Source organism: Schistocerca gregaria, chromosome 6, assembly GCF_023897955.1.
Source record: "Schistocerca gregaria isolate iqSchGreg1 chromosome 6, iqSchGreg1.2, whole genome shotgun sequence".
In the NCBI taxonomy this organism is placed as follows: domain Eukaryota; kingdom Metazoa; phylum Arthropoda; class Insecta; order Orthoptera; family Acrididae; genus Schistocerca; species Schistocerca gregaria.
Genome location: NC_064925.1, coordinates 306,706,942 through 306,725,459, shown reverse-complemented (window position 1 = coordinate 306,725,459; position 18,518 = coordinate 306,706,942). Strand labels below are relative to the sequence as shown.

The window sequence follows — 18,518 nt, the reverse complement described above, 5'->3', positions numbered from 1 at the left end:
ATTATTCATCAGTGATGGCTGTTGAGAGGGGCATTCAGATTTGAGTTCCAACCTGTAGCACTGGAAAGCTAAACCCTCATTGGCAGTGGCAGTACCTGTGGCAAAACAGGCCACCACAGTCTGAGCAATTCTTGTGGGGGTGGTCTGGAGTCTTCCATTCCATATTACAGCAGCCACCAGGCACCTCCCACCTCTCCCACAAATCCTCTTGCTGACCTCCCACACAACTGCACTTTTAGTAGAATGATTTATGGTGATCGGACACTGTTGCCACAACTTCTGCTAATTCACCCTCATGATTCACTAACATTTTGCCCCTGCAACCCAAAAAGTTGCTAGGTTATCCTAGTTGGCCAAACCTTGAACCTATGCATGCAGAGCTGCCCACCTGTACCTTTGTAGTATGACATTCATAACTCCTCTATGTGATGTATGTGATAAGTTGCCTTTTTCAGGTGACCTGAAGCCTCCAGAATGGATGCTTCATCAGCAGCATGATGGATCATTTGGGTAATATAATCCACCCATTGCTGGATGTCGTCACTGTAAGTTGGCTGTAATTCATCCAGTCTACACCATGAAGCATCCATTGTGGCAGATTTCTTTTGGACATCATTCTGTCTGCCAGGTGATTCCAGACAGGAACATGGTCACTTACGGGCAAGTCATCAACCACTTCCCTCTGAGTTGTGAGTGTGAGGACTGGAGAGTGTACCAAGAGATCAACTGCAGTGAACGACCCTATAGCAGTGCTGAAATACAAGTTCTGCCCCATGTTCAACAAACATGCATGGAGGTCAAAAGAAGGCTCTCAACTGCTTTACCCCTGGCGTAGGTGGCTGCAGAGCCTCAAAGCAAAGGATGAAGGGATGGGGGAGATGAATAAGGTGCTCACAGAGACACTTCATCTAGCACCTCATGTGGGGGTAGGTAATGCGAAGACATCGTCAGCTGATGACGCACACCTAGTGATACAGTGAGTGCTTTCAGGCTGGTAGTTAGGGAAAGAAGCTAGGACTGGTAGGCACTGTTGATGAAAAAAGCCACTACTCCTATAGTTTTCTCCTCATGAAATGGTCGTCCTTCGAGGGATTGTAGCCACATAGCTCAGAAGTGTCAGAGAACTTAAAATGTCTCTCTTGAAAACAGAAACACATTACTGTACCTCAAGTTCCTTCAAATGGTGTCCTGAATTGGTTCACATTCCACTGCAGTATGAAAGCCAAGGGGAAATGCTGATCTAATTGGCTCTTGGGGCTACCAACAGAAACTGCAACCTCCAACTTCACCATGCTATTTTGACACTACAACTGCTATGTCACTGGCAGAAATTAAAACACAGAGGTTGACATGAAGTGTTCTGGGTCAAATCTGATGTCTGAAGAAACCGAATGACTGACATTTTTTATTATGCCACTTACATACAGTTACCATTGTTCCCAAAGTGGTTAATGGCAAGCGGGACATGCATCTTTTTCCTTTTGATTCTTGCTATAAGGGGGATAGGCAAGCTACTAGCTTATCGATGTACAGAACATCTAACAATGAACCAGTACTTAAATATACAGCTCTAGAACTTGCATTGTCTTTATAATGTGCAGCCAATATTGTTTTATACTATTTCTATCAATATATCAATACTTTTTTCAATATATTGAGGACCACTGATTTTTTAAATACTGATACATCAGATTCCCAATATTTTTTAAAAATATAAACAGTCCTAGCAGCCACCAATAACGCTGTGGTGGGTAGTTAGTTTGTGGGCTAGCACTAAAGGTTTACAGCTGCATCAACAGGTGCAGGTAGAGGTGCCATTATTTACCAAGGTCTGGGTGCCAACACTAGTTTTCTGCACAGGCTGCTTCAACAGTGACACAGACAACAGCATGAAAGAGGGCAACTGTGATGCTTTAAATACCTCTTTTGCATTGTACGAGTGTCATTGTATCACTCGAATCTCTTAGATTTTCTTCCATTCTATGAAGGCAGCAACCCTATCTTTGCTATGAACGGGATGGGCTTGAGAACAATTGACACACATGGGTGGGGCGTACACTGAATGCCCAACAGCGGGCAGTGGAACAGCATCATCCACATGTAACCTGCCCATTGCAATGCATGATAGTATGAGAAAAGTGGACATAATGAAAGAAGCACATTGTGTTAGGTACATATGACCTAACTCTATATTGCAGCTGGCTTTCTCCCATTTATTCAGGAAACTGGTAAACTGAATGTCAGAATAAAGGATGCCTATTTCTGGACATCAACATCAACCCTTTTGATAACATTCTGCACTACCTGTGATGTCCCAGTCCATAAAAGCTACTTTACGACACTTTAAACCAGTATGGAGCTGAATTTTATAGCACATTCTCCAAATAATTTAGTATTCAGTAACTTTTTACTCTGGTTAGCCTGCAGTCTCTTTTTCAGGAGTGTGTCATTACTAACCCTCCTGGTGGATTTAATGTGCCCTGCAAGTCCGTCTAGTGTTTTATTGACATAGAGAGGTGACAAATTTTCAAATGAACCTTCTACATGCTTTATAATGTTAAACACATGACTGACTGCAGGATATGGTCTGTTACTAAGACAGGATGCATTAAAAGGCACAGACACCTGAGGTGGACAAACCACCCAAGTTCTCTTTCATGTTTGGGTGTTGATATTGCCTAATAGACCACCCAAACTGCTAATAGTGCAAGAAAGATTTAGGCTTTCTTGAAGTCCCATGAGCAGCTAGAAATGAAAGTGTCCAGCCAGACAGGGACCTGCTTGCCTGGATAAGCCTTTTACACAACCGAGGTGGCAGGTCGCCCAGCAGTTGCCCACTAATGACTGGTCTGCAACAGCCATGCAGGTCACCAGTGTGGAGCATACCTTGAAACTGAAGATTTTCGTGTAGGTATTTGTACCGTTCTTGTAATTCAGACAGCGAAGCCACAATACCCATGACAGGCAGCACCCTGTGCCCTGCACAGGAAAAACGGGTTCACTGAGCCCGTACGGTACCCAGTATACAAATACAGATGTCCCTGAGGGATAGAATACTTTTAAAGTTTGGTGGGTGGTCAATTGCAACTTTGGGGAAAGTAGGGAGGGTTTTAATGAGGATTTTTCATTTCAGTACACAATGCAGACTAGCTTAAGTACTGGTGGGGCATGCATTTCTTCAGCTTGTCAAGATGTATCTTCTTGCATTATTGACCGACTATCCACAGGTTAGAGAGAATGGCTCTCAATCTGAAGACAATGCCAGGCTCATAGAGGTAAGATATAGGCAATATAGTGAATGCCTTGGGCAGTAACAGAACAAAATGTATATCAACTGCTGTTGTGGATTATTTCAGAAGTGACTGTGACAGCAGTAAACTAAGATTTCTAAAAAAGCATAAAAAGCAGCTAGAATGAATAGCACTCTGCAAATGAAATTTAGAGATCCCCACATGCAACCATGTTTATTTTGATTTCTGGGACATCAGAAAAATAAATAAATATCAGAAAACAGAAAGAGTCCAAATTTGGCAGTCAGTCATTTTCTGAAGCTGAGAGAAAATACTTGTGGGTGGGGGGAGCAGACATATTTATGGGTTACATAACTAGGGACTTTTACATGATCGTGAGAGTTGGGGGGGGGGGGGTGTCCTCGAGATATTTTACTCACTAGAACAGACAACTCTAGGAGGTCGAAATTAAGTGTCACAGAAACTTGAAAATTGTTGAGTCCACGAATTCAAGGAGTGATTCAGAACCTGTTCAGCCCAAGACTGTATGGAAAGATATGGAAGACTAAAGAGATTGCACAATCTGTCAGAATATGTGAATGTGGCTTGGATATAAAAAATTATAGGAGAAGAATGAGTAATGTCAGAGATTACTAATGGTTATTCTTTATGATGCTTTAGATACTGTGAGTGATGGCATTTTCAGGTAGCCTCATTGTGGGTTTCTGATACAAATTTTCCCTGGGACCCTTTAGACAGAAATTATCTTTTAATGTTACATTCACATGATCACCATGCACACCATGGAATGTGGAGATGAAAGGCAGTCCGGAGAGATATTTCGCCTACATTTTGGTTCTGCACCATAGAAACGAGTTAATTCTGTCAAACAACAAGGCAAAAAGCAATAAGCCTTCGTCTTTCCCAAGAAAACATATCCACAATCAATAAAGTAAGGAAAATACTAGCAAGGAAAAACACACACACACACACATTTTTATTAAGAATGGGTGTTCCACTGTGGTTGTTTGGTAAATGTGGTTAGAGTATTAGGAACATTGAAGAGTATGGCAAAGGAAATCTAATTATGGACCAGGTTTTGAAAGATGTTCTTGTCTAAAGCTCTGACACTGCACATAATTCTGGAGGCGTTCAGAGCCACTTGCTGATGTATTGCGTCTTGGCTGTTGTCTCGAGATCTTCAGCCAGTGTGTGCTCAATGATTTTTCTGACATTTCACCAGTGTAAGTGGCTGGCATTGCTGAAAGGTTTACATCTGTCACAGAGGGTGAACCTTTGACAATGCCAGCCACTTATGCTGGTGAACTGCCAGAAAAATCATTAAACAAACGTCGACAGTGATCCCAAAACAGAAGCAAACCTAATACATCTTTGATATTTATTTTCACGTGTTGGAAGATGTATTGATGAGCATGTATTTGGCAATGCTGTAAGGGATAAACTTTGTGCAAGGAAGGAATGAAAGCTATTGTAAATGGGATACTGATAGCAGTTGGTGCATTTCATAGGATGGAGAGATTCGCAGAGGCAACCTAGATTAACATTTGGGTTGCTGAGACAGAGGTGCTGAAGAGAGAGAAGGAATGAGAAGAGCATATCATACCTATGACTTAACATACCTGTTACTGTTTCCCCAAAATGAGAATATATTGGTGACCTGGAAATTGATTCAAGACGTTTGAGCTGTCTAGACGTTGCTACATAAAAACGCTGAAACAAAATAAAATCTTGTTCTGAAATCAGTAACCAATATTTACTTATCAAGAAACAAGTTTAAAATAACTTACCTGTATAAAATAGTATAAAATTCCGATTGGTATAATAACTACCATAAATATTGGTGTACTATAGCTGATAACAACTATGGTTGCCAGTACCTGGAATGCAAAGGCAAATGTTTTGAAATATAGAAATATAAAAATATACAAAATAATGTGTGTCAGTACTGAACATAAAGTAATAAACAAAAATATGACTACGTAATTCAATTATTAATCTTTCATGAATGTTTGTTCATTACACACAATTTGCAAGTTATGATAACATTTACTATCATACTAAGCTTGCATATTTCTCTGAAGGATGTATTTCAATTTTTTATTTTCTTGTTTTATACACACTTAAAGAATGAAGAAAGAATAACTTTAAAACATTGTTGTCTGTTACTTTTCTGAGCCTATAAACTGGGTAACTGGGGAGTTTTCATTTTTCTGTCAGTTATAAACTCTTGACTTCTTTAGAAGAAAGTAATATAATAAATTAGTAAATAATAAAAATAATAACAATAACAATGATAATAATATTATTTATTTTGCACATTCACTGAAGCAAACTATGACTGGACATACTCACAAGGAACCACATTTTGGAGCAATGAAAAATCACCAAATATTTGAAAATGCAACACACAGCCTCCTTTTTAAAAGCAGTACCACAATTTTTAACAGAAAGGAACTGCTGTGGAAATGAACATGCATTTTAAGCTTAAAGATACAATACATTAACTAATAGTAAATATTTCTTACATTTCACATACAAGTGCTGGTAACTAAGCACTAATACCAGTTACAGAATGGCAGAGATTATTTGAGCTACAGACTGAACAAAATTTGCACAATTCAGCATTTTAACAATTCACAAATTAGCTGTTTCTTTGCCAATGTAATTATTAGTAAATACCATACAAAACAGTTAGTGGCTTCTTCTTCTAAGCATCAGCTTGCAGTTTTGTGTGAATACCATTACACAGTGTGAACTAACAAAACATTCTTTATAAGCATGTGCCCAGCACCTTATCCTGCAACATGGGTTCAATGAATTGTCACATAATTCAGCCCATAACAGAATTTTTCAAATTACTTTGACTGCTTTATGCCAAAGAAGCATCGCATTCTCTAACTGATCTGCACACAGTTAACCACCACATATTTCTTCACACAGGGACAGAAGCCACAGTTAATACATTTCACAAACAAATCACAGGAACACAATGTTTTTTCTGTTAACTATTCATTCTGCATACCACTCATCAAAGTTGCAATAACGAATGAGTTACAGCGTTGATTAGGTTCCTTGAAATCTTGTAAAATACAACTGGCATGTAAAATATTTACAATGAAGAACTGACCTTTGTTAATGAATGCAATAATTCTTATTTGCTACAGAGCCTGTTTTGAACCATTTTGCCACCAATTTTTACATTGCAGACTTCATGGGATATTTTGTCAAAAAACACTTCCAGTTTTAATTACTGTCTAGTGGAAACTGTTCCACATGTAATTTCCAGGAATAAAGCTGTGCATAACAGACACTGAACATACACTGTTTTAATGTGGGCACCATTTTGTTGCATTCTACTGGTCACTAAATATGTCTACTGCTCTCGGTCATTCAAATGTAACGAAATTTCTTTTTGTTTAACAATGGCCAATTTTATATTGGTCTTATAAATATTTTCTAGGCAGTTTCACTATAACCACCCGGTATAATACTGTCTCTATGCTATTTGTCATGGTTTCCTTTGTCATGGTTTCCTTGCACCTTAACAGTAATGAGTGGTCACAATTAGGATTCACAGGACATGCAGTAACATACACTGAAGTTGCTTTTGACCAGAAAACAAAAAAGGAATAGGAAATATCTGGAACAGGTAGACAGATGAATGTGGTTATCATATAATGAACTTAGAAAACAAAGAGCAAAAGCAAAAAGAATTCAAAAAATCATAGAACTCATATTTTGTTTTTATTCCACTTATTACTGAAGGAACTGCTACTGCATTAAATTCATGTGAAAGACATCATACCTGTTAACCAATAAACATGGCCTCACTTTGCTGCAGCTCTTTATTTTTTGTATGATGTCATACTTCCTTTTAGTTGTAAAAATTTTTATTGCATTACTGCAATTTCGACATTTGAGAAGTTTTCAGATATTATATTGACATTAAATTACAGCAAAGAAATGGGTTACAAATAGTATTTTTGTAAGTCTCTACCATTTTTGATGATGGTATCATCAATGATTACTATCAATGAGAAGTTTGGAAATTGTTTTATTTGGGCAGAGGTAACACCCGACTACAACCTACCTGTAACTAAAGCACCTGCTCCTGTTAGAAACACCCATGGACTAAGTTAACATCAAGAGAGCCACAGTTCTACAAGAATGTTATTTTTAACTTATTTCTAAATTTTAATACAGCAGCAACAGTTAAGGTTGAAAATGATGCAAAAATCAAAATTGCAGCAGCACAATAAAACTTATCATTAAAAGATTTAAAATGACATTAGTTCCAAAATTAATAAACTCTGTGGGCCTATATTGCAAGAAATTTTAAGTTCTGTTTATTTCGTTACTATCATATATTAATTTTTATGACAAACACATGTGGGGGGTGGAGCGCAAGAGAGTGGGGGGTGGAGCGCAAGAGAGTGGGGGGTGGAGCGCAAGAGAGTGGGGGGTGGAGCGCAAGAGAGTGGGGGGTGGAGCGCAAGAGAGGGGGGGGGGTGGAGCGCAAGAGAGGGGGGGGGGTGGAGCGCAAGAGAGGGGGGGGGGTGGAACGCAAGAGAGGGGGGGGGGTGGAACGCAAGAGAGGGGGGGGGGGTGGAACGCAAGAGAGGGGGGGGGGTGGAACGCAAGAGAGGGGGGGGGGTGGAACGCAAGAGAGGGGGGGGGGGTGGAACGCAAGAGAGGGGGGGGGGGGGGTGGAACGCAAGAGGGGGGGGGGTGGAACGCAAGAGGGGGGGGGGGGGTGGAACGCAAGAGAGGGGGGGGTGGAACGCAAGAGAGGGGGGTGGGGGGTGGAACGCAAGAGAGGGGGGTGGGGGGTGGAACGCAAGAGAGGGGGGGGGGGGTGGAACGCGAGAGAGGGGGGGGGGGAACGCGAGAGAGGGGGGGGAACGCAAGAGAGGGGGGGGGGAACGCAAGAGAGGGGGGGGAACGCAAGAGAGGGGGGGGGGAACGCAAGAGAGGGGGGGGGAACGCAAGAGAGGGGGGGGGAACGCAAGAGAGGGGGGGGAACGCAAGAGAGGGGGGGGGGAACGCAAGAGAGGGGGGGGGGAACGCAAGAGAGGGGGGGGGGGAACGCAAGAGAGGGGGGGGGAACGCAAGAGAGGGGGGGGAACGCAAGAGAGGGGGGGGAACGCAAGAGAGGGGGGGGAACGCAAGAGAGGGGGGGGGAACGCAAGAGAGGGGGGGGAACGCAAGAGAGGGGGGGGAACGCAAGAGAGGGGGGGGGACGCAAGAGAGGGGGGGGGACGCAAGAGAGGGGGGGGGACGCAAGAGAGGGGGGGGACGCAAGAGAGGGGGGGGACGCAAGAGAGGGGGGGGGGGAACGCAAGAGAGGGGGGGGGAACGCAAGAGAGGGGGGGGGGAACGCAAGAGAGGGGGGGGGAACGCAAGAGAGGGGGGGGAACGCAAGAGAGGGGGGGGAACGCAAGAGAGGGGGGGGGAACGCAAGAGAGGGGGGGGAACGCAAGAGGGGGGGAACGCAAGAGAGGGGGGGGAACGCAAGAGAGGGGGGGGAACGCAAGAGAGGGGGGGGAACGCAAGAGAGGGGGGGGAACGCAAGAGAGGGGGGGAACGCAAGAGAGGGGGGGAACGCAAGAGAGGGGGGGAACGCAAGAGAGGGGGGGGAACGCAAGAGGGGGGGGAACACAAGAGAGGGGGGGGGGAACACAAGATGGGGGGGGGAACACAAGATGGGGGGGAACCACAAGATGGGGGGGAACCACAAGATGGGGGGGAACCACAAGATGGGGGGGGAATCTGGAAACGAAAATGGAAGGAAAAAAAGAAGGAAGAAAAGGAAGGGAAGGGAAGGAAAGGAAAGGGAAGGGAAAGGCTGAATGATGTCATCTGCATCAGGACTTCAAGCGGAAACAGTGGCGATGAGTGACAGCCAAACATTCATGACAAATACTGTGTCCAGCTGGAGCAGTTATTAATTGAATTGCCTAGTAATTAGGCGATTCCTCATTCCTTTCCTGGTCCAGCACACATTTTCACTCAGCGCTGCCAATCCCATACAAAGTCCCGATGCAACTGATATCATTAACTCATTTCCTTTCCTTTCTCCCCCCCCCTCCCCCAATTTACATAATATGTATCACAGTTGCATATCCTACACGGTCTCTGCTGTATGCATTCACACAGATAGTTGAAGTATTTCCATCTACAGTAGTGCTACAGAAACTACATTTCAAGATTTGTTTATTCATAAATTTGCTATTAATAAAAATTAATTCTTTGATATTACAGGATAGGCAGAACACAATAATATCACACTTGTTATGCAGACCAAACTTCCTGCAGTTAACTACAAAGTAAGAAACAAAGGTGTAGATTACAATTTATAATATTTGCAATGGTAAAACCAATCTCTTAATATCATCTTATAATGGGTTTTTGTCATACATGACATAAGCTTTAAATTTTCTTGTTATTCAGTCTTTTGTGACATTAGTAACAAAGCACATTTCCACTGCGTGATTGTCAATATTTTCCATTTTTAAAAAGAAAGGAGGGCAAATAAATCAGGTGGGGTCATCAAAGTCTGCTATCTTCCATGCACTTCAGAAGATATTTAGCAGAGTATCTGAACTTATTGTATTGTAGCACATTACTCACCACTCCACATCATTTTTCGTATAACAAACATTTACTTAGCACCAAGCATTTTATTTGGCTGCAACGAACACCAACACAATTCACATACACATTTACATTAACTGACACTGAAGGAATAATGTAAGAAAAAAGTGTATTTTACCTTGATTCTATTTTTCTAAACTCATAGACACATTTTTCTATCTACTGTTTTCAAAATGATCCCATTAATTTGTAGCTTAGCGAAAAGCTTTAAAATTTCTGATTACAGATGGGGGCAAAAAAGAAAAAAAATTACCTCAAACAAGCAATAGAGACAATCAGAAATCAGCTGGGGCATCGTAGTGTCCAAGACATCAACATCTTTTGAGAAGCGGCTCACTATTCGGCCAATGGGTGTTGTATCAAAGAACATGAGTGGTGCACGCATAACCCCGTACAACATCGCTGCATGCATTGTTCTGGCTGCATGCCATAAGCCCAGCAGTGGCAGTAGATCAGTTAAGTAGGAGACAACAGCTGCAAGGAAAAACTATCTCCAGCATTCATAGAATAAATTTACGTCCCCAGAAATTTCTACACACAAAAAAATATGTATATGATCAGCAACAATATATCACTACCCCTTTCAAAAGCCATGAAAAATGCAGTGACTGCTAGAACTAATACAAGGTTTTTATCACCTGCAACATTAATACCATGGATAACATGAATGCCAATACAATCCAACACATTTTAAGAATACGCATTCTATGCATTTACCAGGAGAAAAGGAAGACTTTTTCGTTGTCAACAATACAGCAATACGTGTAACTTAAATTTTAATGGAACCTATATTTAATTTTCTGCTGTAGTTGTTTTCAGTTTTTGTTCCTGCATACAGAAGTGTCAGAGGTTTTTAAGTAATCTAAATAGTAAATTTAAAAATGGAAAGCCAAAATACTTGATGATACATGAAAAGTAAGATGATAATCTCTGGGTCTACAGTGATGAACCAAAGCATTATGATCACTGCCCACCATGAGGCTGAATGCCGCGTGGTGGCAATGTGGGAATGTGACATGGTAAGGAAACACTATAAGCAGAGCAGAGGCAGATGGGGAATCATTGTATTATTACCCAGAGCCTGTGAACGAGATCTCATAAATGTTGAAGTTCGTCTAATGTTCATGTGCTACAGTTGTGAACATCTATGAAAAGTGGTAGAATGGCAGTGAAACTACCACTGGGTGCTAAACAGCTGGAGATACGAGACTCAACATAACTTAGGGTTGAGAGGTTACTGTGCTTGGTTATGTAGGGTGTATGGTTATCTGTGGCACTTCTGGCACAAGAGCACAATGCTGGTGCATGCACATGTGTTTTTGAACACACCATTCAGTGCACATTCTGGAAGATTGTGCCGCTAGAGATGACCCCTGTGTGGTGTCACACTGACCCAACAACACTGTCAGTTAGAACTGCAGTGAACATGGGATCATGGATCGATGGAAACTTATCAGCTGGGTAGATGAATCACATTTCTGGCCACACCAGGCCGATTGCCGACGACACTAACACCAGGATCCAGGTGCACAGTGGTTTGAAACGTGCACCATGCCACGAGTGCAGACTTGTGGAAAGCAGTATTCTCTTGCACTTGCATGGGACCTGTCCTAGTAATCAAAGGTGACATGCCACCATCTGCATCCCTTCATGCTCGATGTCTTCCCTGATGGCGAAGTGATGTTTCAGCAGTATAATTATCATTATCTCTAAGCAAGAATTGTGTTGCAGTGGTTTGAAGACCTGATACTGGACTCGCACTGAAATCTTGTCCACGAAATTTGTTTGATGTTAATCTGCTGGAACCCATCGGAGTCTCTACCTGGTGCCATTATCACATACACAAATCAGCCGAGTGATATTTACACAAATTACATGACTTTTGCATACACATCTAATGCCACATATCTTCATAAGCCAGCAATAGACTTTTGGAACCATGATATGCAGAATCAGTGATGTATTTCTTTCCAAAGTTGGATTATGCAGGTGGTCATAATGTTTTAGCTCCTGAGTGTAGAAAACCCACGTCCATTCTGAATATTCAAAAGCAATAATAAAGTGGTAGAGTTAGACACTGACAAACACATACACATACACAAACACTAGTTAGCATGACGACAGCAAATGAATATTTATGCCTGACTATACAATACATGTGAGATATTCATCAAGACCCGCATGATGTTCTTCACTATCAAATGCATTATTAACATGAATAGGACTTAGGCAATGAGGTGTAGTGATAAAGACAATGTATTCTAATTCTGTGTAAATTATGTTTGCATAACAGTCTACCAATTCTGGTTCAGGCTTTCAGTAGCTTTCCTACAATAATTCATGTGAACAGTGGCACAGTTCCCTCAATAGGCCTAATTTTTGTGTTACCAAGTCACTACACATTCTGTAATGTGAATATGCTAAATTCAAGACTATCTTCTTTCCTTAACACGTTCAATGCCATGTGCATCATATTCGATCATGCGAGGGTTCACGAGTATTTACCTGTGTTGCATACACAATCGCACCAGCATTGAAATCAAATGGGTGTCACATTATACCAGCCAGTGGTAAAAGTATAGTGATTTTGGTTTTGTAGTGGCCGCAATGGATGACAGGCAATTGTTACCTGTTTGTGATGCAGCGTCACTGCATGTTGATTGCTGGCACTGACATTTTGTTTGGATACATGGCATTTGCAGTGCTTGTTTTCAGTAATATTTTGTGGATGTTCTGTGAAAAATAGATTCACAAGAGGAGATAACTGGAAAATGGTTGGAGGAACAGAATTTATCTGATGAATCACTGTTTGGAAGTGGTAGTGACTCTGACCTATATTACTGCGCTCAATCCTAGAGTCAGTAGTAATGAAGATGAATTAATTCCTTGGAAGAAATAAAAGGTACATGAACAAGTTACATCTCCCACTGATGACAGTGAAAGTGAGCTGTCATCTGAAGAGATCTCTCGTGTTGATGGGCTCCCTACAACATGAATGAAGTATTCTGATGTACAGAGAAACCTAAACAATTTTGTATTTTCTGGTAACTGTGGAGTAAGCAATGAACTTTAGGACCATGTACCTGAAGATATTGCAGAAATACCACCACCACCACCACCACCACCACCACCACCACCACCACCACCACCCAGACTGACTTTATGGAGTAATACAAGCGTTGATGATCTGAGGAACTTTATGGGGTTTATGTTGTGAATGGAGCTTGAACATAAGCCAAAAATGGAGGATTATTGGTGCCAATCCACTTTACAAAAAACCGAGTGTCTTCTATTATGTCCCAAAATGTGTTTCATTTGTTCCTCAGCTACATACATTTTTGTGACAATAGAAACATAGATGAACATGTCAAGATGTTCAAAATTAGGAAGCTTGTGAATCGTCATGACACAAATTCCTGATAGCTTTCATTCCAGGTGAAGCTGTCTGTATCAATGAAACAATTGGTCAATTCCATGGAAGGTTACAATTTTGTCAGTACAATTCCCAGAAAATTGTTTCACACATGGAGTGAAATTATACAAAGTGTTTGCTGTAAGTGGATATACTTGGAATGTTAAAGTGTATTGTGGAAAAGACATTAATGCTATAGACATAACAACAGCAACTGTTTTAGAGTTGATGGAGTCACTTTTGAATTCTGGAAGGACACTATGTAGATAACTTTCACACCAAAAACCATCAGTAGAAACACTCCATGCAAATAGAAGGGCAAATCTGAAAACTATCATTGCAAAAAAATATGGGGAAATGGCGGTTGTGGAAAACAACTCTAAGGTTTCTTGTTGGAAAGTGGTGTGACAAGAGGGACATCATGTTTTTGACAACCAAACACAAACCTGAGCTTGTGGCAATGAAAACAAGGAGACGTGAAGTGAAAAAAGTAAACATAATTGTGGATTACAACACAGCCAAACTCTTCATTGATCTTTCAGATCAAAAGAAAACGTATAGCTCATGCTTGGGGAATTCAGTGAAGTTGTACCGCAAAGTGGCCTTTGAATTACTATTCAATAATATTCTTGTAAATGCTCATACTTTGTACATTCAAATTGCAAAACAGAACATGAGAGTCTTTGCTTTCCGCAAGACTATTGCAAATGCATTACTCGGGATTGATGATGATCAGGAGACATCAATGAATGGCAATCACAAACAGGTTGAAACTCCAATGAGAAAATATTGTAACAGCTGTTACCATAAACTCTCCAAAGCAGGTGGGCGAAAGCATGCTATCAAACTTAGCAAGCAGGTGTCATTGAAATGCCAAATTTGTCCTCAGAGTATCATGTGCATGGACCTTTTTTTTTGCACTGCACAAATACGTAATAATGTAAGTTTTTTTTAATTTGATAATTAAAGCACTCATATAACAGCTAGTTGGAGCTTTCACTTTCCAATAACAACCTCTTCCTCAGGTATATGAGTGTCCATCTGGAGTGATGCACATGGCCATACAAAGCTGCTAGTTGCATCGTAAGATTAAAATGGGCCATGTGCACCATATTTGATCACACCATATTTATCAGGTTAAAAGCCATTTTTTACTATTTCATGCATGATCAGATATACTAACTTTATTGTTTTAAAATAATGTGTAGAAAAAAAGTCATGGCCAAAATGAAACATTTACAAAAATGTTGCCAGCAGTCTAAGTGTTAATACAATAAAATGGTTCTTCAGAGAGTAGAAACTAATCTGCAAGAATGAGAAATAAGAATGTTGTGTTAAGTGAACAGCAGAAACTACGTAATACACATTTAAGGAGGGATGTGCTTGTAATACATACACTTCTGTTATAAAGAAGTGTGCCTACAATATTATAGAAGTAGTAAAATTTTATGTGGTACGAAATCTTTAATGATTCAAAATTTTTTGTTAGCAACTATAATAGGAATTTCAGAGCCTTTAACTATGTATGTAATCTTAAAACATTAGAAAATTTAGCTGTGTGTGTTCTCTACACTGTGAGAAATGTATGGGCCAAATATCAAGGCATTATATCACAGATGTCCAGAACTGTACTCTTGGATTATATTCATTTAAGGTCTGTCTTGCAACTTCTTCTTCTTCTTCTTCTTCTTCTTCTTCTTCTTCCTTCTTCTTGTCTTCTTTTCTTTGCTAGGTCCTGAATAGATATTTCAGCTCCAGATACATGACAATGGTCATTCCCAAAGTTGTTATTTTCATGTAATCTGACAATTGTTTACAATATTTATCTCGGTTCTGTATTGGTTATGAACTGAACTACGCTGAATTTCTAAGGTGGTACAGTAAATGTTTTCACCTATAATCTTGTGTCAATTACTTAGACCAAATTATCTGCTTTTACATATTGTGTGAATGTTATGTTACGTAAATCTAGAAATGCTTTTAAACAGATACATCAGAAGAATTTATTGTATAAATGGATACACGCATAAGCTTTTAGAGGAATGACCAATTTTCTGTGCTAAACATGTTACCTGTCTCAGTCACACTTTTGTAAAGGATTACCCCTGAGAAAACTACATACAACATTAAAAATTAGTTCTGTAGTAATAAAAAAGAAAAATTGTGTTCTCTGTGACCTTGTGAAAGCCTCTTATTCTACTCTTAAAACCAAAATGTTACAGTAACCCTTTCACTACAATGGACTCTTCACTTGACAGAAGAAACTTCATTTTTGGGATGAAGCTAAACTTAAAATTGGTGAATATACAATGTGAACTTCCTGAGGGTCTCCACAAGTTCCACTCTTGTTATGAACTGATTGAAATGACCTTCCAATGACTTAAGATTGGCTGAAAGTCTCTGGACTCTGCTGGTGCTCCAGACATTCTAATCAAGTGCTTTAACAGCAGTCGACATCAATGGTTAAAAAAGAAAAGTACATAAACTTATCAACAAAGTCCATTCTGTATGTTTTGCTCATAAAAGTATCTCCCACTATGTTTACTCAAATGCAAATGTGTTGTCTGGCTTGGCATGTTTCCACTCCTTGTTGTCTTATGGGATTTTCTGGGGTGGTGCACCTCAGGTACAAAAATTATTTATTTGCTAGGTGGTAAGAACATGGTGCAAAGTAGGTAACTACAGATCAAAATGGTTCAAATGGCTCTGAGCACTATGGGACTTAACATCTATGGTCATCAGTCCCCTAGAACTTAGAACTACTTAAACCTAACTAACCTGAGGACATCACGCAACACCCAGTCATCACGAGGCAGAGAAAATCCCTGACCCCATAGGGAATCGAACCCAGGCGCAGGAAGCGAGAACGCTACCGCACGACCACTAGCTGTGTGGATGAAATTTTTTAACAAGATCCTCTCCAATAGAAAGTAAGTTCAACTACCATTGGAAAATAAGCAACAGCTTTCCTGAGAGTAGCAATTTACCTAATAATTTACTAAGCTACATTTAACAGCTTAACCACAAGTAATATTAAACAGTATACCGACAGTTTAATGTCAATAGCATCTAAAAGCCATGTTTCTATGGGTTGCAACTCATCTATTAATGAATATGTCATCTCATTCCAGAATCCTTCATATGATCTACTGAACATAATGAATAAATTAATGAATGAATGAACAAGATAACCAGTCAACCCCAGTTCCTTGGAACATAGATGTATGAATGGAACTGCTGTTATTAATCACAGAGTCTATCCAGATGCAAACTTTCACTGTTCTGTATTACTCCTAACATAACAGAATACTTTTATTTTACTCAGAAGTTATTTTAAAACCCAATTCTATTTTTTTAGTCAGTTTTGAAAATGGACTTCTTTGAAATAGTCTATCAAACACGAATTATTTAATGTACAAATTCTAAGCACCCAACTGAAAGTGGTAAAGACAGCTGACTTATCAATCAAGAATTTTTATCTTATCAAGCCTATATACATTCGCTAGATTGAGAATCACTATAAATTCCACTAAAGAAGTGATGTTAAAACTAAGAATAAGCTTTTCTGTTCTAGAGCTATTCATAGTTATAAGAAGAACAATATACTGAAAAGAAGAAGATCAAGATACAGAAATATTTTCCAACTTATTTGCAGTTTTGTGCTATTGGTTACTCATACTGAGAAAAAACTAACATACGCCACATACAATTGAAATTCTCTGTATAAAAAACATCTGTCATGCACCACAGTAAAGGACTCAGTGCACAGCAAAGCAGTAACAAGACCGGTGCAACACAAACTGAGCAGATTGCGCAGCACAGGCAAGAAAGCAGTCCGAGCCAGAAGCATGCAACTCTACTGAAGGGAGTGAAGGGATTGATTGGATTGGATTGGATGGATATGGATGGATATGGGGGGAGGGAGGGAGGGAGGGAGGGTAAGGAAATAAGCAGTAGTGGCAGCTGCAGCAGCAAGTGGCTGACACAAGCAGCAACAGTGAAGTAACTGATTCTGTGACATTTTACAAGTTCCTCATTAGGGGCGAATTGTGTAGTTTCCATCTGCATGCTTTAGTAATTTAGTTTCTGGAGTTTCTGCATATTAATTTAAAATTCAACAGACACAGTTCTAATTTTTTCATTTGCATCTGAAGGCAAATCAATTTTGTGACTTAACGAAAGTTCAGGAGCAAATTATTTAGTATCACCTTATTTAGTATCACCTTAGGGCTTCAGTAGTTCAGTTTTTGAATCTCGGTGTCTTAATCTAATTTATTAGACACAGTTCTTGCTTTTTCTCCCATGTCTACAATAGAGTTCTGCAGCACGCATCTATTACCCTTGTTTGTGTGTAGTTTTCCATGGTCTTCAGTACAAATATGGACTGTGGTTACTTTGAGCACATGTGGGCCACGTTAGTGACACTTCACTCTCAACTCCAGGCTTTGATGGCTTTGGTTACACATCTTGAAGCTGTAGGCCTACGGCTGAGTGCTCACCTACGGCTGAGTAGGAGGTCACACCAGGGCATGGCAGGTGGTGAAAGACTTTCCCTGAGACCTGAACGTAAGGCCTACATGGTTAGTCTGACACAGTCTAGGTGCTGTCTGTGGCTGACACTGTCCCTCAGCTAGATGCAGTCGTCTTGTTTCAGAGGAAACCTCACAGCCTGTAAGATCTGGGCAATCACAAAGGGCGGGATTATTGGTAGTTGGGAGCTCAAACGTTATTGGGCCCTTAAGAACATGACTACCTTGGGGGAGGGGGGGGGAGTGGGGGGGGGGGGGGGGGTGAGGAAGCCAATGTGCACTGTGTGCATACCAGGTGGAGTCGTTCCATACATGGAGTAGGTCCTTCCAGATGCCATGAAGAGCATAGGGGTCAGCCAACTCCAAGCGGTGGCTCATGTCAGTACCAATGATGGATGTCATTTTGAATTGGAACAGAATATCTCTAGTTTCGAGCAGCTAACAGAAGTGGCAGAGGCTGCTAGACTTACTTGTGAGATGAAAGCAGAGCTTACTATTTGCAACACAGTTGACAGGACCAATTGTGGATCACTGGTACAAAGCTGACTGGAGGTCTCAGAGGCTCAAACAGTTCTAAGACCATGTAGGCTGCACATTCCTGGACTTGTGCCATAGGGTGGTTGGGTTTCAGGTTCTGCTGGACAGGTCAGGAGTACACTACAAGCAGGTGGT

The 18,518-nt window shown here is 40.7% G+C and overlaps 1 protein-coding gene across 4 annotated transcripts in view; it reads right to left on the bottom strand.

The window, feature by feature from the left end:
• LOC126277931 (multidrug resistance-associated protein 1) overlaps window positions 1-18,518 on the bottom strand; it is a 342,566-nt gene that overhangs the window by 36,402 nt on the left and 287,646 nt on the right. For 2 of the 4 annotated variants that reach the window (XM_049977511.1, XM_049977510.1), the window contains exons 22-24: window positions 10,159-10,379; window positions 5,039-5,128; window positions 4,871-4,961 (exon numbers count right to left, since the gene is read on the bottom strand). In XM_049977511.1, coding sequence (XP_049833468.1) covers window positions 4,871-4,961; window positions 5,039-5,128; window positions 10,159-10,379 — 402 coding nt within the window. The remainder of the gene's footprint in view (window positions 1-4,870; window positions 4,962-5,038; window positions 5,129-10,158; window positions 10,380-18,518) is intronic. The other 2 variants (XM_049977512.1, XM_049977509.1) reach the window with 1 other exon arrangement.